This window comes from Chroicocephalus ridibundus, chromosome 4 (genome assembly GCF_963924245.1).
Source record: "Chroicocephalus ridibundus chromosome 4, bChrRid1.1, whole genome shotgun sequence".
NCBI classification, from domain to species: domain Eukaryota; kingdom Metazoa; phylum Chordata; class Aves; order Charadriiformes; family Laridae; genus Chroicocephalus; species Chroicocephalus ridibundus.
The window spans coordinates 11,748,057-11,774,584 of NC_086287.1; the positions used below are offsets into that span (position 1 = coordinate 11,748,057).

Genomic DNA, 26,528 nt, shown 5'->3' on the forward strand with positions numbered 1-26,528 from the left:
AAATCTACAACCAAAATTTGATTGACATAAACTTTGATCCAGACAGAGTCAGTAAAACATGAAGAGAAACCAACCTTTCTACCCAGCCCAAGGTTAAACAGTCAAACCACAATTACTGCTAACTATATTTCATTCAGTATTTGATGAATCCAAATTGTCTTGATTTCATAAACATACAATATAAAATGATATTTACCCCTGTTATCTTGCACATCACATTTAGTCATGTCTGTTCAGTCAACTGCTGTGAAAACGAGCTTATTTTTTAACCCCATTTTGGCCCTGTTTTCCCAGAATTTTGAGATAGTTCTTCTGTATTTCAAGAAGAGTTTTTCCCAACAGATACCATCCAATATTTACTGGGGGTGGGGAAGGTGGCAGGAAAACACATTACTCAGTTCCTCAGTGTCCGCCTGAAGACAGCCTTGGTCACAATTCTACAAAGGGACTTAGGAAACTACATTTGAAGATATTACTTTTAAGTGAAAGGTGGGGAAGTGACAGAGGGAGAGTACTTGAGCTTCACGCCCAGAGAAGTGAGAATCAGATATGGCCATCTCCTGACAAAGACAGAACTAGCTTCCTAGAGTAAACCTTATGAGGCAACTGACCAATAACTGGAATTTTGTCCTCTGACAGCTGCCTAAAAGTTCTGTCACTAATGCTTAGATCCAGGAATTTAATGATTTCTACTTTGTTCCTCTCTACAGCAAACAATATTGAAAATACAACCAAACTGACCATTAGTCCTCCCCGTAACAGAATTTGCAACAATTGCGCGTAAGTTGCATACACTTGAGAACAAACTTGTTCAAACAAAATTCACCACGAATATTGAGATGGGTTCAGTAAAGAATTTTACTCAGAGATTTTAAAAGTTAAAACCTTTAACCCAGTCAGCTCGCAAACTGACAGGCTCTGGGTTTCTGAACTCCAAGGGGAGCCCAGAAGTTCTCTGTTCAGCTATGGAGGTGAAAACAAACTTGCACATTTAGACATGCAGTTTAATGCAAAGAAGATCAACAGAAACAATGCCTTGTAAAATCATCATCTCTTACAGAGGACTGTAGCTGTTCCCTGAAGTCTGAATAAGTAAGAGGGGGCTTAACTGGGCATAGTAAACTCACCAATTGCAACACGGCTGGCACAGAGCTTAAGATTACTATCTAAATCATGTTGTTAGATAAGTCACACTTTGGGAAGAAATCAAGGATATGCCAAGTTCTTCAAAAAGCCCCCAACTCTTCCCTTCTCCCTTCTTTCTGAGAACTCAGGGAAACAACAGTAATAATAATACAACAAATGTTTTGCAAAAGTTCAGTTGCTGTTCTAGTAGAAAGGACTTTCAAAAAAGGACTGTATTCCAGGTGACAACTACTCACAAACGAAGAATGTGCTAAACTCAACAGAACAACTGTACACTGAAGGCAGTCGTCACACGCTACCATTTTTGGATCTAGCCAGAAAAGCCTTTGAACACACCTGAAATCACAGCTGTTAGGCAGAGAGACTCTCTAGGCACGGGAAAACATTTTAAGAGTCTGAAGTGAATTGCTGTCTACATATTTACTTCCTAAATGCTACACAGGCTGAATTGCTTTTTACTCAAGGGCAACATATAGCTAACATCTAGTAAGGTTGTGCACTGAGATGTGAGGAATCTCATTCTAAAAGGTAGGAAAGACGACTAAACAAGTTATAACCCTGCTTAAAAAGAAAGGTGAAGAAATAGATTACTGCATTTTGACCATTCTGTAAACTAGTTTAAGGAATTAATATTCAGGACTATTAGAATGAAAACAAAAAAGATAACAACACAGAAATCACAAAACCTAGACAACATCACATAATGACTGCAGAACTACCTGTTATGAATCAAACGCCAGTTAAGACAATAAAAATATATTTTGAGTGTCAGAAAAAAGTTGCAATTCATGAATCAACATGATTGAATTGAATATGCATGAATGGGAATATATGAATGATGGGACGTAAATGATCACATAGACCGTGTGATGTGCAATTTAACAAGGAAATATATTATAGATTTCCACATACGGAAAAAAGCGATGAACCTTCAGACCCCCAAAAGCTGAATGAAGTACTATTACATTACTCTTGTGGTTTCACTGCTTACCACCCAGTGAGCTGTGGCTGTGCTTTGAAAAACCTGATTAAAACTCTTGAGAACTCCACTGTTTCTGAGCTGAGTGAATATCCATGTCTTTTTCAATCCTTATATAAGGAACTATACCGTTCCTCAAGTTTACTTGTTTATGTCTCCTCCATTTTTCTCCTATGTCATCTTTACACCAAACTGAATTCTGCTGATTAGGATGTTTCTTAATGCAATTCCTATTCTAATGCAGTTCACCATTTTCTACTGACAGTTTACTCAGCAAAAACAGCGATAAAGCTTCTACACTGCACAACCTATCACATGACACCCCCCATTTTTGTGCAATTTTACTTTAAACATTACCTTTGAAGTTATCTTTAAAGAGGTAACTATTGTGTGGTCTTAGATCTACTAAGCATTTCCACCATTCCCAACACGCACCTCAAAATATACCATAAAAGATCAAGCAATAGATTCATATGACAAAGGCTATTTAAGCTTTATTATACCTCACAGAAACAAAAGAACAATATAGGCTGAAAGAGACTTCTGGAAATCATCTGATCCTAACTCTCTGCTCAAAGCAGGTCCAACTTGTCCAGCCAAGTCCTGAGTATATCCAGTTTTTAATATTCTGATTGTGAGATTTCTAACACTTAGACTAAAATGCCATAACAAACAGTTCAAACTAATTATTGTCTGGCTAAAGATAAGACACTTAGGACACACTCTTCTCCACAAAAATGCATTATGATATAGTCAGTAGTTTGACAGGTATCTTGCTGCAAGCAGTTGTATAAAACCTGTGAACAGGAGCAGGAGAACCTTTATGAAAAGTTACACAATAAATAGCAATTAGGCAAAACTGTCAGTGGAAAAAAGCTAGAAACTAAATGCCATCTCAGATTTTCAGAGCTCATCTACTTTTCCCATGCCCAAAGAACAGGCTCAACTGAAAATACAAGACCTTCTTGTTACCAATCTAGCTTAAAAAAAAAATAAATGTCACATCATCCATATTCTAACTGCCTCCAATAGTTTTAGTTCGGCAACAACACCACAAAGTAAATTCACACAGAAGTCCAAATTAATTTCCACTCCAAAATAGTCTACTTGTATACATACTTACACCCTCAAAAGAAAAGCTAACATACAAAAGGTGGTGAAAACTAACAACGCTTAACAAAACAGAACTGTACTTGCTCAATCTCCAGAATACTTGTGTTATTCCTAGTCTTCTGGTATGACAAAGCAATTTCCACTGTTTTCTAGTAACATAATTTCCAGCATGTGAGCTCGTTCCCCATTGCACCCATTCTTCCCTCAGCTGTTCATCTTGCAAAATTTATGTTTTGCACTCAAAAAAATCTTTTTAGCTTATGTCTAATGCTGTTTAATTATATGTTAAATTCTGTTAAAATCTACACAAAAGATACCAATACCTACAAAAATCAGTATATGAATTGCTGCTCCTGTTTACCTCCCTGAAATAAGCTATATCTTTTTATGCCTATATTTCTACTGGCTTCAAGAAAAGACCGATTCAGAGTTTTTTAAACCATGCCCTTGAACAATGCAGATAGTATAACTACCTTTTCAGAAACTATCTTGAGATACATACCGACAAGATCTCAGTGCTCCAGAAATGCCCTAATGAGTCTGTAGCTATTTAGTCTTACTACATGAACTTGGGGGATGGAGTGAGGAATAAGAAAAAAAAATTTCAAAATGCAAACCTTAAAAACACACTGAATAATTTCAGAATTACTTTGTATTAGGAAAAAAAGAAAGCATAACAGTATCCTTCCCGGTTCTTCAGTGTTCCCATGTATTTAAGAAGCAATACATATATATTTATAGATCAATGCAACATTTGAGGTATCTACATTTTTTTGATAGTACACAATGTCGAACAGTGGGATAATACACTTTATGTGGCATTCTACAGATTAACCTTACTTAAAGCTCATACATCCATTCTCTCTTATTAGAAAGTAATGGAAAATCACTTACCTCTAACTAGAGTTCTTTGAAGGTAGTATCCTCCTTAGATCCCCTATCTTGGGTTGTGTCGCCTGCTGCAAGTTCCCTCAGGAGCTGACTAGCAAGGTCTAAAAAGTTTTACATTCCCTTCTATAAGCCCTATTAGCGCATGTGTGAAGTTTTTGATCTCTCATACCCTTTTACCTACACCTACTAAATCACCATCATCTATGGATCAATGGAGGATACTACCTTCAGAGAATTCCATTTAGAAACAGGCGATTTTTCCTTTCTCCAAAAGCAAGTATCCTCCATATCTCCCCACTGTTGAAGGCTACAAAACTAAAAATTACATCTGCTATAGATAATACAAATGCAGGGAGGAGAATCAACTGAATATAATCAGAATACGAATTAAAAAAGCTCAAAAATTGAAGCATCAATACAAATTGCAACCATGTAAGTCTGTGTAACAAAAATCTTAAAATTATTTTCCTCAGTGTAGTAAACTCGGTAAATGCTGATTTGCAGGAGGAATATCAAATACTACTAAAAGTAATCTGATATTTAAGTTCTTAACTGTTCAAACTTTGTGTGTTTTTACAACTACAGACTTTTTTTGGCATTCTGCTACAGACTTCTCTACTAAAAAAAAAATTTTCATTTGAGACAAATGTACAATGCATTGTTAAATGCAGAATACAACTACATGAACTGAATAGTTTTCATTACTTTAATAGATCAGAAAAATTTCATTATTGAATAAAAATTACAATAAAAAAATTTATTTTAGGGAATGTTTCTAGAAATTGGTTTTTGAAAGTGCAAAAGGAAGTCATCTACATAAAATATCAATCTGTATCAATGGAATGGTAGCTCAAAATACAGCTTCAATTAGCTGGATGGTTGTAAGAAGTTTTAATGCAATCTTAGAAAGATTTCAAAGGCCTTTAACTTGAATCCTTTTTGAGAGATCCATGTCCCTCCTCTACTGCTTCTCAAGATTGGTATTTAAAGTTCTAAAGTATGAAGTACTTTGAACCTACACTGCAGTTTAACCTAATTCTAACAATTCTTTTCTTAACAGAATTACTGTTAAGAATTACGGACCATTAGTGGTTAAAAATATTGCCAGCATACTAAATACAAAGGGAAAAATACTTTATATATAATAAATAATCCTGGTAAGCCAATTACACAAGTGTTCATTTAAAACAACCTTTACTGCGACTTGTTTGATTTATTCTTGTTCTTTCTCAACACTTCATCCATAGTACAGGTATTTTAAGCCACAACAGTGGAATTCCACAGTTTGTAATCACTTCTTTTCAGGGGGGTGGAAATAATAAAACAAAAAAAAACTTCCACAGATTTACTAAGCAATAGCTTGCCAACATCAGTAATGCTGGAGCAAAAGTGACCAAGAACATTGATACATGATAGGATTTTTTGTTATCATTAAATCGCTTGTTAAAAGCATATGGTATTTGAGAAGTGAACTTTAAAAAGCACAGCAACAACATGGCAATTAAACTAAAAACTCTAAGCCAACGTTCTCTTCTTTCACTAAGATTTTCAACAATGCTATGAAAATTTAGCAGATGTGCCAATAAAGAGAACAAACCAAATAAAACTTAGTAGTCTCATAAAAATATCTCAAGTAAATGCTGAAGATTTTATCAAGAAAATAATTGATTACTGCAGCCCTAAGGCAATAAAAGTTGCATTTCCCCTCCCCTTATACATGCACCAGTAGGACTCATTGAAGGGCAAAAGAAAAAAAAAAAACAAACAAAAAATAACCCAAAAAGCCAAAAAAAATCTTCTAGAACTTGCTAGCTGGTTCACTGCACAAAGACGAACACCCCAAGATGGAGTATCTAGGATGATACTTACCATGTAACAAATTATACCACTGTCGCATTATGTATTCTATGTGTGTATGGATGCACTATTAGTCAGCATAATAGTACACACCACGCTAGCAAACGCCTGGTTGGAGCCATACGGCCGGATGACCAAAGGAATATCCAGGTAAGTGTCGATTCTCCAGCCTTCATAGCCACATTCTAGACATCTTACATAGTCCTTCAGTTTGCCTTGATACAGTTGATTTATAAGATCAGCCTGAAACAGACAGATATTCAACAGAACTTTAGGCAAATGAAACAAAGCATGTTTCAATTCTTTAGTTTTACAAGAAAATGCCTTTTTAAAATTAAGTCTTAACTGCATAACTACACAGAAGTTATCAGTAGCACGTGTAACATGTTATGAATATATTCCTATCTTTCTCCTACACGAGAAGTGTGGCTTGAGCTGCAAGAGCCCACAACATAGCCTAATAAATACTGACAGCGAGGAAGCTATCACAGGAGTTACGCAATCACTTTCTGTGATTTCTTCAAATAAAAACTACGTATCCAGAGTTCAGAATATTCTGCTTTTAAATGGAGAAGGAAAACATAAGCAACACACTCTTAAAAGCTGCACAATATAGTAGCTGAACTATTGCATCAAACAAGAAAACTGGCAACTACTGCAGACTTTCAATAATCTTGTATTTAAAATTCAGTTAACATTTGTCGCAATCATCCTTAAAAAAAACACAGCAAAACCCAACATAACCACACTGCTAAATGGAGGAAAGTTTTTCTGCAATTACCTGTTCTGTTTGCTTCCATTTCTGCTCCAAAGCATCAAACATGACTCTACAAAGCTCCTGTACGTCATGTTGCTGCCATGCTGTCAGAAATTGAAATTAATCTTAATTAAAACCAGAGATCTTATTAGCCCCCAATATTCACTACTGGGCCAGTGTTCAATTCCACAAGCAGCTGCCTCTCAGGTTCAGTTAGAAAAATAGGCAGCCAGCTTGCTCACAATGTATTATTTATAAACGAGAATTGCATACATAAGCAAGAATATGTAAAAAATAAAGAAGTGCTGATACGCACTGTTATAAAATAAACTGGTTCTGACTTATTTCCCACTTTATACCAATTCTCTAAAAATCAGTTTTTTTTCTTTGTAAGTGTAAGGACACTGAAATGCAACTGCTTATTATCATGCAATTTCTCCGTGGAAAAATCAACAGGTTATGGGACAAAATTACACTATACAAGTGTCAGAAAGACAAACACAGTGTTTGACTTTATGGCATTACCCATATTATTTTCTATCAAAGTGGAACACGTACATTTGACATCTGTGATTCAAAACAGATGCAAGTTTCTCATAAAGAGCTACTTCTTTAGAAACAATTAACAATGATAATGATAGCTTAATTACAAAAATAAAATGCTTTTAACAGCCTAAAACTCCAAGGCATAATTTCTTTAAAAATCAAACACACACCACAAAGTATCCATTTAGGCTATTTTGTTTCCACTAAAACAAAGTGGATTCTAATAATTTTTTTTAGTTACTTGGGTATTTGTTCTCCGTTGACAGCAGTTTAGGCCCCTAACAGGCAGCTGCTGAAGCAAATCACACAAGCGTAATAGCTGCATATTACCCTCACTACTATCCCATCCGAAACTCCGGGTAACATCTGTTGTTTCAATTGCTCTTTTTTTGCTGGTCTGCAGTAAAACAAACAGTCTTTGAAGCTGGTAGGGGATACTCGTCACAGGATCCTCTTCAGATTCTTCAAATTCCCATCTATTCACAACACAATGTATTTGACAATTAAAAATGCTCTGAAAACATTACTCAAAAAGGTATTTAAAACAGCATTTCAAGAGGTCTGCCATATTACAGAGGTTAACTGAGGCTCTGTTTCTTGGGCAAAGTCAAATGAAATTGCTTTCCGTTTCTGCAGTAAATGACAACACTATTGTTCAAATGTACAAACCTAACACAAACAAATGGAATAGTTTTGTAGCCATTCACTGCACAAATACAGACATGAAGCGCACTTAGTATCAAACTTAATTTCAAGTTTGATGTTTTCAAGATGGGGTAAATTCTTTAAAAAGCTTGTTCATGCCAGAACCAATAACATATCTCAGTATTTTACTAAAAATTTGAAGCTTTTAAGCAGATATAATTTATGACAGTCTATCCAGCTTGACTTGAAGTATGCTTCAAGTATTCAAACAAGGAAATTTTGACAGGAGAAATTCAAAAGGATCTCCTACCAATATATACCAGAACAAATTTAAGAACAGGTTTTGATTATATATACTCACTTATATAATGCATTTCTAAATTCAGGAGTCATGAAAAGCGTTTGTAGAAGGCTGTTCAAGTAGCAAGTCATTGCTTGATTTACTAGCCCCACATAACCTAAGAATAGAAGAATGAGATGGAAATAATGCAAAAAGATGGGAAATCGCTTAAGGAGTTAAAACATTTGATAAGAAAATAATCTGTGATAATGTTTACTTAAGAATTGCATCCAGCTGTTGCCATTTATTGTTATGTGCAATACAAAAATTGAGGGAATATTACATGAGAGCAACAGAGAATAATAGTTTACACAACAGAAATAATTTCCCTGAATGACACACAGCTATTTTAGCGATCATGACTTAAGTTTCACAGTAATAACCAATATTTAATGCTGGATACTGCATCAACAGTGACACAGGAAACTTTAAATATTTTAACAGTTGATTTAAATATTTTACAGAAGAATCTAGAAATTGTTAAGAAATCATTGTGTACTAGTTTACTTATTGTCTGATGTCAACTAAAATACCCTAGTTATAATGTCAATATAATTTTTATCTGCATTGGTTTGTACTATCATCTCAGAACTATAAATAAAAAAATAATAAATCTTTAAATTGCCCACCCACATGTATCCTCTAAATCTTTCTCCCAGAATAACCAATTAAAACAGCTACTAAAAGTCAGTGTCATTTTTAGTAGCTGAAGATGGAACTATTTACTTTTTTCATCTGTCATTTTCAGATTTTCTCCAAAATATACAGTATTAACAGTTGAAAAGTAAGCAGCATACCCTGAAGCACAGTGTAATAAAGAAAGTAAATATGCCTATTTATACTCTGAAGCTCTTAGTAAACATTAAAAAAAACTCATCTCAGTTGCATACTAGTAATGGAAAGGTAGCTCCCTCCATGCAAAACACAGGCATTTTTTATGAAGAGACTGAGTTAGAACACATGTATTTTATTACTCTGCTCTACACAGATCATCTTTTCACACGTATATTAAATAATTAAAAAAAAAAAAGCTATGTCACAGATAAACTTTCTTATCTCTCAAAACAAATCTTGAACATGCATGAATTCGTGTAATGTGAATGTGGTATTTGTGTCTGCTCCACAAATTTATTATCAGAGGAGTTATCTCATTACTGAGCTGTAACTTGCTGTCTCCCCCTGTGCCCCTGCGCAGCAAAGGCACCCAGCAGCCTCCCAGGACCTGCCCTGGCACTTCTCTGCGAGGCAGAGCAGCACTTCTCTTCCAGAGGGAGTCTCTGCTTGCTGGTGGGGAGCCAGGCAGCGGAGGATGAACCTCACAGGGAATCATGGTGCAGGCAGAGAGAGTGCAACCGGGGGCTACAGAAGGAAGACTTTAGTTAACACGTGGAGTGCAGAGATTTGGCAACAGCCCCTCTGTAACAGAGCATGAAGTACTCATTAAGCTGCGAGTGTACACACAGCTTGAGGTGAACACTTTCTGGTAATACAATCCTGACTACTCAGCTAGGGACGCAGTGGCAGATTAATACTGAAAAGGAGGGGCCCTGACAGAGTTTGAATTGCACTGTCACAAGTGAGAAAAGGATGGGATACAGCTCTTCTGTTCCCAAAGCAATACAAGAATACGGTAGGAAACATGATGGAAAAATGTAGAAGCCATGTGGGTTTTTAAAATAAATTGCAATTTATTTCAAAAATCTTGAAGTGCTGCTATTTGAAAATATGCTAAAAAAGTTACAGATTAGCATTGCCTTTATAAGAGAGAACACTATACCTGTCTCTGATTTGCTCAGGACTGAAGAATAAGAGTAGCTTTGACTGACATAGTCATTGGTACAGCCAACAGAGCCCTCTCTTGGAAGAGGGCCTATAAGTCTGTCTTGCGCGCTGTCATCTGTTGTACCCGACTCCTCCTAAAAATATAAATACACTGATTTTATGCAAAAGTTAGACAACAAATTTTTACTGAATCACCTACAAGTTTTACGTCTTTCATAGCAAAGAAATCAATTTTGTTAGTGTATGACACAAATTTGACAAAATTGCAGATACACAGTTGCTTGAGTAACTTTAATTCTGCCTTCCAAATTCTCAAGACCCTCCGAAATCATTCTTCGCATTAGTGGGAGAAAATGCCCTTTAGAATACTGTATAATCAAATACAGTACCATAAATGCATACAACAAGCAAGTCTGCAGTTCAGCGTTTCCTATGTCTCAAGTTTTCTGCCCCGAAATAGAGAATGAGTTTTAATCTTTTTTTCAGGTATAAAAATTACAATTTGATATTCTTTCAGAATCACTCTCAAATTCTGACCTTGTGCACAATTATTTAAATGTGGGGTTTGGGGTTTTTTTCCTCTTTTCAGATAATTAAGTCCACAACAAAGGTTAAGTAGGCCAGCACCATGCTGACATGAGAGCTGAGTAATAATGTTATCACTAGCCTATACAATCCCCGGTTTAAATAACTCGCAGCTACGTTTATCTTTCACTGCATCACATATTTGAGAAATAGGAAATTTCAAATAATTTGTTATGGCAGACAGTGGCTTTTAGCAACACTGACAACTCTTGTTTTATGTATGTGTATATATAATTTTTTTTTTGTAAAGACAAAATTGGAAGTAGGTAACTGCTGTTGATACAGGACTGCTGTTTCTGAGAATGCTGCCACAGAGGCCTAATATTGCTTTCATATACTCAGAGGAAAAGGATTAGGTACATGATTAAACCTGTACTGTTAAGACTTATCTCTGAATATGTCAAAGATTAATTAATTATATAACCTTAGAAAATTACTCACAGCAAAACTTTACACAAATATTTGACAAGCATGAATGAAAAATGACAGCAAATCATTACCGATGGAATTGGTCCTACAGCCCAATTTTATTTCATTTTCTAATCTCTCATGAGCAATACACAGAACATACACCTCTCTCCCCCGAACACTATAGCTTATGTAGCTGAGCAAAGATTTTACTTACCGGCATTATATGAGGCTGCTCACCATCTTTGTCTGTCAAATGCAGAAAGTTCTTCTTCCCTGGCTCAAAACCAGCATCAAGAATAGTTTTGTCACTGTTCTGATCTATTGGAGTCTGCTAAAAAAAAAAAAAAAAAAAAAAAAAAAGGCAAAAAACTCAACACTTTTTTTTGGTAACAGATCTATATACAATTAAGAGATTCCATCCAAGTACACTGCTTGAAGTAGCTTCTGACACACTAAGATGAAATGAAAATAAATAATTATCCAGTATAAACAAAATACACTCATCATTAATACTGAAAGAACCTGGGAACAGCTTAAGAAAGTGTAAATTAAGTATCACAGTATGGTTTAATACTTAGACATTGGTTAAACTATTCAGGAGTCAAGACACTGGTCTACAAGTTTCTTGCAGGACATCAAACCATTTAGGGTCCTACATAGCTTGCATACATTTTTTTTTTTTAAAGGAAAAAAAAAAGTTCAGCAAGGATAAACATGACCTGAAATAAAATAACGTCTATTTCTTAAGGAATCTTAAAAATGTTTTCTAGGTGCATCTGTAGAAATCATATTAACTAAAACCAACACCAATTTACAATAAAGTATAGAATTGATAACAATAACAGTAATAATACTTGGGTTTGCATTAGAATTCAAATAGGTAACAGAAACATAGAAAGTCACTACACAGCACGCTTCTGTTGAGAAGAAAACATTTCTCAAACAAGGCCACAGGAAATAGGGGGATTAATTATGGGTATTATTACTAAAAATACACACTGATAATGAAAAAATAGCATTACATTGGAATGATCATATTAGTTTCTTTTGTTTAATGATTAAATACACATATCAATTAAGAACATATTTTGAAACTAAAATGTAGATATAACACAAAATAAAATTCAGCCAAATCAAGAGTGGTATCAATTTGCACTGGTGCACCAACTACAAATTTTTACAGGAATTAAATGAGCACTAGATAATACAGAGAGCACTGTTCCATAACGTGAAGATTTAAATGTCTGCTATCAAGGGGAAATAAAAAGTACTTTTGCCGTACCGTATCAGTTACATTATCTCCATTTCCCCACACTAAATCAAAAGTTCCATTCACATAGCCCACTTTTGAAGCCACATCTTCAAACAGCCTTTTCAGTGGTGTGGAAGCTGGCAGGTTCAAGGTAACACGCTCGTTCACTGTCTTGGAATTTGTGGTATCTTGTATTATACACAGCACCCTCGGTTCTTCAGCAGCACTTTCCACCTGAAATGACAGCAGGCAACAATTAATGAGTAAAGCTAAGAACATTTTTGAGTTTAGTTGAAAAATCAAAACAAGATTTCACCACTAAAGCATGGTATACTTTTACAACCTAGGAATCCTAAAAGTGGACTTCACTTTGGAAAGCAGGCATAAGAAAATTAAGAACCTTCCATTTTTGGAAGACCTACGTAAAAAGAAGCTCCACTTTCATAGAACAAGAAGGAACTGGATAGGTGGATCACCATGTAGAGAAACTGCTCAAGTTCTGCACAGAATTTCAGCCAGTAAGCAGATAGTAGACTGCTATAAAACACCATTTCAAGCTCCTATTTTGCTTTGACGTGATCGTAAATCCTGCTGAGGTAGAAGTATAACTTTTGTGATTTTTAGAAATGCAACCCAGAAGACCTGCAAGCTTCCAAATAATCTTGGAAGCTGACCATTAAACAAAAAGTTTCATCATCAAGCCACCAACTTTCTTCTACAAAATCCACTGCTGCGTGAATCACAGGAGAAATTCTTCTGCCTAAACAGAGTAAGAAAATTAACATTGCCAAATAGCTACTAGGCAAAGTAAAGAGACTTTAAACAGCAACTTCAATATCAGACAAGTAAAAATCTTGAATAAAGGTGACAATGGAATTGTGATAAAACTTTATGGACCTAGATAAGCCAAGAAAATGGTATTTCACCAACACTGAATACCCAGGAAGGCAAAGATCTAAGCACAATCAATTAATTCTCTCAGTTATCCAAAGTTGTAGAATCATCAGGAATAACTAATATTTAAATGCAGGTCACACAAGAAAGCTTCAGGTCAGTAAAGGGACTAATTAGTTAGTCCCCAAGGACTCAGCTTTTTCAACTTGTAACACACAGAAAGCATTAGTAATGCACATCAGAGCACCCAAATCTCAGTCCATGGCTAAAGTGCACATCGCCTAAAAAGGTTAAAAGATACATGCAATGCTATCATGATTTTCAGTGGATAAAAACATTAATAAAAAGCAAGAACTGTGTTCATGCTAAAACTGTCAGCCATGTCATAAGCATCTTACAGAGAATAAAGAACTACAAAGAAGATCTAAACAACTTCAGCCTCCCTTGTATAGCTCATACTGCACCCCCTCGTTTTACAAAATTTCCAGACCAGCTGACAGTCTTCACGCAACTGCAGTGTCTATTGCTACCATCATCAGAAAGGAGTTGTCAGAAGGGCAAATGATCTCCCCTCGATCTGTATTACGCTAGTTTGCTTTAGACTGTGATTTTTCTTAAGACTTTACATTTAATAAACATAGAGAAATTTGACGTTAATGTCCTGTGTGGAAATCTTCATTAACTGGATGCAAAAAGATGCAAGGCACTATTTCCAGCAAATCTGCAATACTTTATCTTCATACATTTAGCCTTTACTGGAGACTTTTAGTCTTTCTAAAGAAACGACTTTCCAAGACAACAGAGGAAAACTATTCCTGAAACATTAAATACACATTAAGAAGCAAACATAATTTAGAAGTCAAAGTAATTTTGACATTATATACTCATTTTCATCCACAGCTCCCACAGAGACACACAGGGCTGTACTTCAGCAGACTGAAATTAAACTTCACCAGTGATTACTTCTCCTGGGTTCTTTCCTTTAAATTTCCCAGCACAGCTTCATTCTTCAATTTTTTTTGGCTAAACAACACACATGCAATTTGTCTCTTTCATTGTGTGGTTACAAAAGAGAAGATGAAGCTTGTGGCCCAGGTCAGTGGTCTACTTTCTTGATTTTTCTAGAGAGGTCAAGCAGCAGCTAAAACCCAACAAACTCATAAAATCAACCAACCCTGATGACCCAGCTGCCCCAGCAACAGTAGAGGCTCTGGGTGGAAGCCTACCCTCCTCTATAGAACAGTGCAGAGAGGTTAAGAGGCATCTCCTACTACTCATACAGCTTCATCTAGAAAAAATGTAAATTAACTCAGATTTAACGATTCCCACTGATCCTACAACTTGAGCTGCTACTGTATATGAGCATGTCAGGAATAGAAGTTCTCCACCGGAGACTCGATTTTTTGTTGTCCTGCTGCCTTTACATAAGCAACACCTTAACTTCCCTCCTCTCTGCAGAAGATACCTATAAATCCAACGCCTCCTACTCATGCTTTCTCCACTACCTTTGATAGTGGATCAATTGTGACTCATAGCGGAGTTGCTACTGAAAATAATTAGACACACGGTATCTGATGGATGGAAACGACATGAAGCAAGCAAATTATAGATTACAGAAGATTTGCTGGCTGTTCCACGTTGGACAAATCCTCTCTTCCTTGTTCACAGATGTAATTCTGACAGACTGAAGTGGTTTAACTCAGGGTTAGCACAGCCAAGGATATTAAGCCATCATTCATGCTGCCACTGCTCCAAGTTGTTCACAGTAAATAGATAAAGCAAAAATAACCTACTCATGGCAAGCATTCACATATACCATCTGAACTATCAGAGAACAATGCAAACATCTTGTTTGTGGCTACTTTACTATAAAAATAGTGTAAAAGGCAATACTGACCAGTGATAGGCCTCTAAACTACTGTGACAAACTGACTTAGTTTAGTCCACAAAGTAAACACAAAACTTAATTTTAATCATTACATAATGTGATATATTATGACAGCTACACAATTCCATTTTTCTATGAAAAGCTACAGAGAGCCAAAAATGCACACACCAGTGCAAAAGCATGTAAACACATACTCGGTTTGAAGCTTCTGCTGTTAAGACTGCATTTAATACATACATAATCTTTGTATTCAAGAACATGCACAAGCAATTCAACAGCTCATGCTCACGTTAAGAAATAAACAAAAGCTACAAACAGCATCATGCTGTTACTACGTATCATGGTTATCATTTGATAAAGTCGATTTTGTCTGTCTACCTGTGAAAATTTCTTCTTCATTTCAGCAAAGATACTTTGTCTGCAACTCCAAAACATATCCTATAGTATATAAAAACAAAATTAACAAGTCATAATTCTTTACAATAGTAAATTTAATTTTTTGCATAAAGTAAGCTTTATAGTATATTTTATATATATAGTAATTTTTTATATATAAGATTATTATATAAGATTATTAACTTTAAAAGGAATAGCCCCCAAATATTTTAACAAATTCGCTGTTAACATGAAGCCCACTGTACACTATTTTAACATTTAAATTATCATAGAAGTAGTGTTACACAAAATGTTAAGTTGTAGTGACAGACTACATTTCATAAAGTAAAAAAGAGAGCGGATACGAAAATGTAAACAAAAATTCAAGATATAAGTTCATACTAACAAATTCCTTCATTACATTAAAAAAACCCTCCAGACATGGGCAAACTTTTTGCCTCAAATGGCTCAAGTGCAATATTATCATATAACCCTACAATCCAGTTCACTATTGTATTTATAAATTATGAAGCTATCCAGTTTCACATGAAACTGTTCCTTCATGCATAAATTATTTCCTGTAGGGAAGTTTTTATTAATATGAACTCATTTTGAAGTATTCAGCCAAAGATACAAGGAGATGAAGTTACTGACTATTCTTGTTCCTAACACTTAAAGCTTGACTTAGTATCTCTGTTTTACCATCAAAATGCAACAAAAAACATCACCTGTACAAAACTGGTTTTTCATTATGGACAAACATCAAATTAACTAGTTTCTGAATCCGAAGCATTGCACTCTGTATTTTTCCAGAGAGGAAAAACAGGAAGTGAGAAGGAAGATGCTAAAAACATCATTGCTCTTTTCCAAATTTCTTCAACTGCGCCCTCAGTCAAGATTATCAAAACATGAAATACTGACATAATCTTTACTGACTTGCCCTATTCGCCCCACTTACAAAAATAGCCTACATTAGACCACTGCATTTAATTTCTCAGCAGGATGACACGTAAGGCGACATTTCTTTCTTTACATACAGAGAACTGAAGTTCTGGTTTTGAAGTTCTAATAATCCAAGATTAGTAATTGTATCTAGCAAGTGTTTTCTTTACACAGTTTGTCATTTCAGATTTAACAGAGGTTTTAAAAACAAAATAATAAAAAAACCAAAGACAAACCAGAGAACAAACACCACCACCACAATTTAAATGTTTTGTTACTTACTAGCTTTACCTGCTCTCAATTAAAAGTTACATACACTTTGCTAAAGTGACTTAAAGGTTAATAGAGAGCACAATTTTGAAATGGCTCATTTATAATATTATGATCATCACCAGTATATTGCCCTGAGCTGAAGACTTAAACCTTCCAATTTTCCTCCTAATCTGTGTCTCCAAAGAGCCCTTACTTTAGCCTGAATTCCTTTCTCTCCACAGACAGGCAAGTCAAGTCCAGTTTACACAAAGGTGCATGTAATTTTCTAGTGCGCTACTTTACTTGGTATGCAGTGGAGGGTGGAAGGGGAGGACAGGCTCCAGGCATCACCTGATCTGAACACAAATATCTATAGCTTACATCTTTTACAAGAATTCTCTTATGCTGGGTTCTCAGCTCTTTATTGCTCAGAAAAGGACTGCTAGAAGATTTTCAAGAGTTACTTCAACTCTAAACAAATTCCGAATGGCAAAAGTTGATTTGCAATATTCCACATAAAACATCAAACAAATCAAATTTAAACATTATACTGTTTATATGATGTTTAGGAATTTTAGAAATAAATAAAATTTGAATTAAATTGTAATTTCAAATGTTAACGTTTTAAAAATATTGAAACACTATACTTTCATCCCAAGTCACTCCATCTTTTACACTCTTCCATTTCTAGAAAGGAGATGGCATTCCCAAACCTGCAGGTAGAAAATTTCTGACTATGTATTAGACCAAACTTGCAAAAGACTCTTTATAATACAAATATGCAATCAACACACAGGTCTGACACAGGTGGATATTCTAGAGCACCACTGTACATAAGCATTTACCTCATGTACCTTTCTAAAAAATATTTCATCTTTTTTACATGAAAGATCTGCATCTGCAAGTTGCAGCGCAGAAAGCATATTGTAGCACTGAAGTAATTCAAGCTGTAATTCTGTATATACTAACAAAAGAAGCATTGCTATTAGTGCCATCTGCAAGACTGAGACACTAGCTTCGACCATATAGGTTTTGTATTTGTTGAAAATAAGAATAACAAAAATATTAGTGTTACTAGATCTATCACAAACAATATTCAAATGTAAAACTGTAGTGGTTTTAGCACCGCATTTAGATGTGGCCTGCTATTTTTCAGCTTTGAACCACTAAATTCATTGAAATTCTATAGTAGCATTTTATTAACCTTATGAGGACAAACCAATACAAACATATTTTAAGAAGATTCTCCCAAGACTAACTCCTGCTTCAGTTCTTTTATATTATTATTCCTACAGACTGAAAGTGAAACCTAAAGCTAAACTCAAGCTTCATGTAGATTCTACCCAAGGTTTCCAAATTCCAGTATTTCCAACAGGCAAAAATATAGACAGCATGAATCTGTAAGTAAAATCACAAGTTTTAAGTCAAGGGTTTAAATAACAGATGTGTGAAGTTTGACTGCCAAGTAAAGTTAATAGCCTATTGAGACTTCAAATGATCACCAGTAGAGAACTTCCTACACGTCCACACCCTATAAATAATTCTCAAAAATCACTGCAATACAGAGGAAAGACAAAGAGATCAGTAGCAAGTGGCAATGACAGACATCATGCTTACATTCACAAAATGACTTGGATGATTAAGCCTAAGACAGCAGTTCTCAAACTTCATGTAGCTTCAGCAACTTAAGACTACCATATGAAACGCACACAAGTGACTACTGCCTATTACATTACTGCTGGTCAAACTTTGGGGTATACGTTCCAAGTTTGTGTAACTGACTGGGCACGGCATTTCCAGCAATTACAAGTATAAAGTGAAATTTGGTAGCTTCAATCACAAAAAAAAGTAGTCTACACTTACACATTTTACTTCTGAAGTATCATTGCATAGAAACATTCAGACCTTAATTGCAGTTCAACTGAACAAAAGTTTGTTTCAACTCTTTCCCAGCTATGACAAATACAAATTGCTATCAAACCGTCTCCTTGAGAAACCACAACTATATTTCAGGAATTCCTTTCCCAATTCCAACCCATTAAACACTACACTGGATACATGCTGACAACATTGCATTCTGCACAAAATGTAAAGGCTAAAGACCCTGCAAATATACAGCAATTGAGGGAAGAATAATCAGGGAGCTAGGTTACCATCTCCACTCTAAAAACTGTCTCTACCCTGCGCATTTTGAACAATGGACTTCAGAGTTCTTACAGCCCACAACTCCCTTCTCTCCCCAGCTGGGCTAGTCACACTCCATGCGTTCCCCAGCCCAGCAAAGCTCTTTTTCTAAGGCCAGCTTCCTTGAAATTGCCAGGTGAGCAGGTCACTCCCCCGGGACGGAAAAAAGGGACGATAAAGATCCTCAGAATGAGCAGAGCACTGAGCAGGTGGTCTCCATTGCTTTGGACACTGCTGTGGTTACTCATCTACTGAAGAAAAGAGAAGTCGGACTCACATTTGGCTTTATTTTAGAGGAAAGAAGCAACTTCTTTTTGAAAGACAGTTTACTAGACTAATTCTGTCCGAGGACTGCGAGTTGTTACTCAACACTGGTGCCTCACCGCAGCCTAGTTTGAGTTAATGAGGAAACAGTGCACTTAGAATTGTTACAAATGCCTGAACCAAAACATACTCTATAAAGGAGTATTTTACAGTACACATGTGGCAAACAATACACTTTTTCTAAACACTGATCCCAGGAGGTCTCAATAAACAGAATCATTTTGAACTGTTGTCTTTGATATATCTTGTGTTGGAACGTTTCCCGAGGCAAAATAATTCTGAACAACCTTTAGACACAATCATTTTATTTTGAATCTGACTGACTGACTTTGTGGTATCAGGTTTATGAGCACCTGAGTAACATACTTTATCCTCAACTTCAAATTCTTCATTATACCTGGACAGACTTCAGGCAAAATCCAACTGTGCTTTGAAGCTAGTGAAACAGAGGTTTTCTGTCCCATTACTAGCGAGGAAAAAAATACTTCATACTGAGACTAAAATGTCATCCACACTCAAGAATATATATGCTGATTCTGACCACTTTCCTAATTACTGAAACCTTGCTCTCTCCCTTCTTTATTTTTTCCTGGGATGGGATATCAAGGATTCACAAGACTTAGGGCAGTCCTTTCCGCCTATCCTCAGGCCTAGGACCAAGACTGGAAAATAGGAAGGAAAATTACCAAAAGGGTGTGCACTGGGCCAGGCTGTGGTAGAGGTAATTGTCTTCATAGCCGCTCCTAAGGTCCTGTGTTTTAGATTTGTGACTGAAAAAATGCTGATAACACAGTAATGGTTTAGCTCTTGCTGAACAGTGTTTGCACAGCATCAAGGCCTTCTCCAATTCTCACTCTGCCCCCCAGTGAACAGACTGGGGGTGCACAAGAGGCTGGGAGGGGACACAACAAGGCAGATGGCCTAAACTAACCAAAGAGATATTCCAGGCCATGTAACGCCTTGCTCAGCAACAAAAGGGAAAAGAGGGAGTTTAGTTAGGTTCCATCTTTGCCATTGTCTGGGCATTCACGTACCCATAGGACGTAGTGAGCGATTGCCTTAGCATCCCTTGTATTGGGTTTTTCCCCCCTCTATTCTTCCACTTCTCCTTCACTTATTAGACAATTTTGCCTTCACACCAAGTTTTCTTGCTTTTACTCTTCCTCTTCCTCTGTCCCACTGGGAGTGGGAAGTGAGCGAGTGGCTGCATGCCACTTAGCTGCCTACCAGGGCTAACACACAACAGGGCAATTAAAAAAAATAGTCTTGAAAGAAGTATCATTATTGTTTTAATTCGGCATAACTGAAATGTGGCTTTATTTTTTGTGTTATTATCCTCATTGCTTATCAACTTTTAATACCCATTCACCTCTGACGGATCACAAAGATTTCAAACAACTTCCCTGTCTCCAAAGTTACAGTCAGAGAGACTTCGAAGACAGTGCAAGGAAAGGAGAGTCAATAAAAATCGACAAAATATTTTAGAAAATTGTCAGAGTAGAAATCTGAGACTCTTAAAAACCACATAGGGGCTAGTCCATTTATGTTCCCCATTACAAAGCTTGAACTCCCATTTCAACCTTGTGAGCACTTATCTATTTCAGTTCACACAAACTGCTTCACTTAAACGCATTTGCAGCATTATGTCCTTGGTTATACTACCTACTACTATCTACTTCAATCTATGGCATTTAGCTATGCTTTCCTCTCATAGTATTTGATATACTTTAACAGAATGAAATTGATGCCTGAATGAGATACCTCATTAAGACTAATGCAATTAAAAATAATTATGATGCCCTTATACAATAATATGAACACACCCATCTACGTTGAAAACTCAACACAGAATTTACAGTACGCTAAAAAACACTTCACACACACATGCCAGCCTAAAAACTTTGAACACAGCAATGCTTCAGTTATACAAGCAGTTAAAAGCTTGAAAAGCAGCAACTGCTGCCAGAAGCAGCAGTCTTGCTCCCACCTGCTTATTTCCACCCCCACACTGTCCCCTTTCTTGTGCTGGTACAAATGGTCATGCAGTTACATGTTGAGCAGGCTTAGATAGCTAATCCTTCTTAAAATTAATCATTTCTGGTTGGTTTTTCAGTGCGTTAACTTTAACCCGAGTCAGCCCTCTAGCTTCTCTACAGAATCCTTAACTCTCCTGGAAATGGACCAAGTGATATAAAGGTACCAGCAGAGTTGTAGTAGTATTTTAAATGCATGTATTATATGTAGTAGTACTTAAATTACTTAATACCAACACCAACTGGATATACTAACTTGTTATCCTGAAAGGTTAAAATGACACCCTCCATCCTCAGGTATGAGTCTCTGTGAATGATCCTGCTGCTCACAGGACAAGAGGAGTAACTCCCCCTTCTACCCTGAATGGCCTAGAAGAGCAAAAAGTGTCATTACTGCAGCAATCCTATTGCTTTTGCCTTCACCCCATGCTCATGCTGTTTTCCAGCTGTCTGTAGATACAGGATAACTGCTGGAGATCACAGAAGGCGGCTGAGGCCATACTGAGACTAATGGCCCTGGCTAAGTGAACTGTAAGAATGCTCTCCCATGGTGGAGGACCCAATGAGAAAGGAGGACAAGAGATACAAAACAAAATTCTGTAGCAGGGCCTCTGTGATCTCATTCTTTTTGGAAAAGGGGGTAGCAGTTTCACCCCCTTCTCTGCCTCATGTAGATCATGGATTCATTTGTTGTTTTCAAAGACCACCTCCTCAGAAACGCTTCTCTAGTAAAAAAATTTTAATAAAAAACATTAACAAAAGCGTTTGCCGCCTCACTGAAATAGCGTTGCATGCCAGCTGTTAACTGTCACTCCTGTAAAATGCATATGGAAGAATTATTTTTATAATAGATACACACTTCAAAGTCTAATACTTCCAACTTTCTAAACATGTCCAAAAATAACACTATGCCTCAGAAATAGAGAGTATGTTATATTATAAGGCTAGCATTTACCTTTGAGAGTTTGTTGCTACTATTGTGGATTACTGGGTCATTTGTAAAAAGCATTTATAAAAGAATAGAAATGACAACCAGAAAAAGTTGGTATGGGGCCAGAGATAAGTACCTGTATCCAGGGTGTTCAAAAGACTATAGAAAACAATATGGCAGGGGGAAAGTGTCTGGGGACGACTGAACTAGAGATCAAAACATTTACTTTTCAGTTTTACAGAGGCTTTTTTCCATCTAAGTTATGTACTCTACAATACTTTAAATATGTTTTACTTAAGAATGCCTTGAAGAACCAGTCGTCTTACAGTTATCTCCTAATGGTCTTTTAAATATGGTCAATTAAGGTGGTTCAAGATTAATTACTTCCCTTAGAAAAATCAAACATAGCAACTGTCAATAATGAAAGAGTACAAATATTTCCTGGTCATGCCTACAGATGACACAAGAACTCTAACAAAGTTTCCTGTTATTAAATTAAGGGGTAACACAAAATACATCCACAGTAGTAACAGACTGAGTTTTAAAATCTAAATAGTTCTCTCTTAACCACTGGACATTTGAGTATTTCACTCTCTTAGTCTTAAAGGTTATAATTTTAGCTGATCATATAACCCTGAATTATTTCATTTCCAAAGGTTTTTGTAACCAGACTAAAATAATTGTGAGAATTAAATGTAAATGAAGTTCTATTTGCAAACTATCTGCCACCATACGTTCATTAAAGTACAAACTTTACACTCAGATTTGAAACAGCCTCATCTTTATATAGCTTCCTTTTGTTTGCATCTTGTCTCCACCTTCTTAATCACCATGCTCCTTGTTTTTCTTTCAAAAAAAAAAAAAATCTGAGAAAAGGGAATGCAAGAACAACACAAGATACTTATTACACTTTTATATATTAACCTATAATCACAATATGTGCTTCCTATGGAGTCACAGGAGCAATAGACGTGCATTCACACTTGCCCTCCACTCCTTCAAGTACAGAACTACCATGAACTTTATTTAAACATTTTCCTATGCTGATAATATTCTAAAAGGCTTTCTACTGGATTGTTACAAATGCAATGTTAGCATTAAAAACAAATTAAGAGTCTGAGCAAAAATAATAAGAAGAGTTTTCTCTTTTTGGACAATTTTGAAATGAAGGCTTACTTCATTACAAAATCACCAACAGACAGGTATACTAAAAAATTAATTTTTTGCACAGTTTAGAGATTAAAAACTCCAGTCTTCAAAAAGGGCAAGAAGGAGAAGCCGGGGAACTACAGGCCGGTCAGCCTCACCTCCGTCCCTGGAAAGATGATGGAACAGCTCATTCTGGGCATCATCTCAAGGCACGCGGAGGGAAAGAAAGCTATCAGAAGTACTCAACATGGATTCACCAAGGGGAAATCACGTCTGACTAATCTGATAGCCTTCTATGATGGCATGACTGGATGGATAGATGAGGGGAGGGCAGTGGATGTTGTCTACCTTCACTTCAGCAAGGCGTTCAACACGGTCTCCCACAACAACCTCACAGGGAAGCTTAGGAAGAGTGGGCCAGATGAATGGACAGTAAGGTGGATAGATAACTGGTTGAAAGACAGAGTTCAGAGGGTCATGATTAGGGGCACAGAGTCTAGTTGGAGATCAGTGACAAGTGGTGTTCCCCAGGGGTCAGTACTGGGTCCAGTCCTGTTCAATATATTCATCAATGACCTGGATGAGGGGATAGAGTGCACCCTCAGCAAGTTTGCTGATGACAGAAAGCCTGGGGCGGGGGGGCGCAGTGGCTGACACACCAGACAGCTGTACTGCCAGAGAGACCTGGACAGGCTGGAGAGTTGGGCAGAGAGGAACCTTATGAAATTCAACAAGGGCAAGCGCAGGGTGCTGCCCCTGGGGAGGAATAACCCCATGCACCAGTACAGGTTGGGGGCTGACCTGCTGGAGAGCAGCTCAGCTGAAAGAGACCTGGGAGTCCTGGTGGACAACGGGATGACCATGAGTCAGCAATGTGCCCTTGTGGCCAAGAGGCCAATGGCATCCTGGGCTGCATCAAGAAGAGTGTGGCCAGCAGGTCGAGGGAGGTCATCCTCCCCCTCTACTCTGCCTTGGTGAGGCCGCACCTGGAGTACTGTGTCCAGTTCTGGGCTCCCTGCTTCAAGAGGGACAGGGAACTGCTGGAGAGGGTGCAGCAGAGAGCTACCAAGATGATGAGGGGACTCGAACATCTCTCTTATGAAGGCAGGCTGAGGGATTTGGGTCTTTTCAGTCTGGAAGAAAGACAACTGAGGGGGGATCTTACCAATGCTTATAAATACTTAAAGGATGGGTGTCGGGAAGATGGGGCCAGGCTCTTTTCAGTGGTGCCCAGGGACAGGACAAGAGGTAACAGGCACACACTTGAGCATAGGAAGTTCCACCTAAACATGAGGAGGAACTTCTTTACTCTGAGGGTGGCAGAGCACTGGAACAGGCTGGCCAGAGAGATGGTGGAGTTTCCGTCTCCGGAGACATTCAAAACCCACCTGGACACATCCCTTTGCAACCTGCTCTGGCAGGGGGGTTGGACTAGATGATCTCCAGAGGTCCCTTCCAACCCTACGATTCTGTGAAAAGATGTAAATACAGGGCTAATTTTTAACTCTTTAATAACTCTCTAATTTTAAACTGTCCACCTGTTGCTGCAGAAGGCTGAAGAGAAGCTGAATAACAAGGTGAGTCTGCAGGGATTCTTTGTGTAGTTCTCTACCAACATCGCAGAGAATGAAGGATAACAGTTAAGAAGGTAAGCACCCATAAAGCACGGGCATAAACTCTATCTGCTACCAGTACCGCAAAGGGCCCCAGGGAGATCACAGAACTCTGAAGCACAATGCCTCCATAGAAGGTATAGATATGAGGAAGGACCTAGGTGATTTTTCCAAATCATAGAATCACAGGATTGGAAGGGACCTCTGGAGATCATCTAGTCCAACCCCCTGCCAGAGCAGGGTCACCTAGAGCAGGTTGCACAGGAAGGTGTCCAGGTGGGTTTTGAATGTCTCCAGAGATGGAGACTCCACCACCTCTCTGGGCAGCCTGTTCCAGTGCTCTGCCACCCTCAGAGTAAAGAAGTTCCTCCTCATGTTTAGGTGGAACTTCCTATGCTCAAGTTTGTTCATCAAATTATGATGAAAATATTTTATTTACAAAAAAACAGATACTACTTTAAGTTGCTATATTTGCTAATTTTTTATTTTCCTTCATTCATTGTTACTAATCTCAACACAATACCTATACAAATCAGTAAACATACCTGCTTTCCACTCCTTTAGCTTCTGCAGTACTCTGCCAGAATTCTTCAAAAAAACCATTATTTACATCTGTTTTCAGACATTAGCTACAGTGAAGACTTTTGTAGTATATCAAGTATATTTCTCACACAGCTTCAAAATTAGACCATTCACCAATCCTATGGAATTCATGCATAATGAATGTTACTTAAAAGGCTTTCATCACACCTGATTACTGAGAAGACACACCTGAACTGCAGCATGGTAACCAGTTCTAAGATATTCACAGAACTGCCAATCTAAAAATAATCTGCTGTCACTTTTCAGAAGCACCCAAAGTATCTTTGTGGTCACAATCTCAAAGATTAAACTGAATCAAGTGATTTTTTTTTTTACCGATTTTACCCCTTAAGTTTTTAGAACATGGCCAACGTCCTTTTTAGAAGTTATTTCATCTGCCAATGCTATTCAGGACCATTTGTTCAGCACAAGTTGATTACATGCCAAACATTGCAAAAACAAAGAAAATACTACACACTTCACTGTGGCAGAAACTATAATCAAGTTGGTTATCATTTCATCAGAAGTTCACAAAAAATTTACTAGTATTTTCAATTATTGGTTCTTTAGTTGCTAGTGGCATTGTTTTGAGAATATTTTGGTCAAGACAAAAAAAACAAACACCACCAAAACACCCAACAAAAAGCTAAACAGGCAGCTGGCATGAAGGTATACTATATTAATTCTCAAAGGGACAAAGTGTAAAACATCAGCTTTAAGTGTTCACAGAAGGACTGAAAAACTTTATCAAACTGAATAAAAAGTCTGAATATGTATATGTAACTCAATCACTCAATTTCCTAGAGACATAACTTTCACACTTAGTTTCTTACATAAATCCCAATATATTTTCAAATGCAAGAGAAAGAGTGGAGCCATAACTGGATATATGAACATCTGTACATATTTTAGTCATTACTGTATCAATTGTAATGTACTGGGGAAAAGGTTTAAAATAATACCTCCCCCCCGCCCAAGTTTAATTCTGACAAGACTAAAACATGTAAGTCAAAGGTAACACAAAGTCAATTTACGGGTCTATTTCAGTAAGTTTAAG

At 36.9% G+C, this 26,528-nt stretch overlaps 1 protein-coding gene across 4 annotated transcripts in view; it reads right to left on the reverse strand.

The window, feature by feature from the left end:
• USP47 (ubiquitin specific peptidase 47) overlaps positions 1-26,528 on the reverse strand; it is a 58,747-nt gene that overhangs the window by 26,688 nt on the left and 5,531 nt on the right. For 2 of the 4 annotated variants that reach the window (XM_063331392.1, XM_063331390.1), the window contains exons 2-9: positions 15,465-15,524; positions 12,335-12,538; positions 11,267-11,383; positions 10,052-10,190; positions 8,296-8,392; positions 7,620-7,765; positions 6,768-6,847; positions 6,080-6,229 (exon numbers count right to left, since the gene is read on the reverse strand). In XM_063331392.1, the coding sequence (XP_063187462.1) occupies positions 6,080-6,229; positions 6,768-6,847; positions 7,620-7,765; positions 8,296-8,392; positions 10,052-10,190; positions 11,267-11,383; positions 12,335-12,538; positions 15,465-15,524 (993 nt within the window). The remainder of the gene's footprint in view (positions 1-6,079; positions 6,230-6,767; positions 6,848-7,619; positions 7,766-8,295; positions 8,393-10,051; positions 10,191-11,266; positions 11,384-12,334; positions 12,539-15,464; positions 15,525-26,528) is intronic. The other 2 variants (XM_063331391.1, XM_063331393.1) reach the window with 2 other exon arrangements.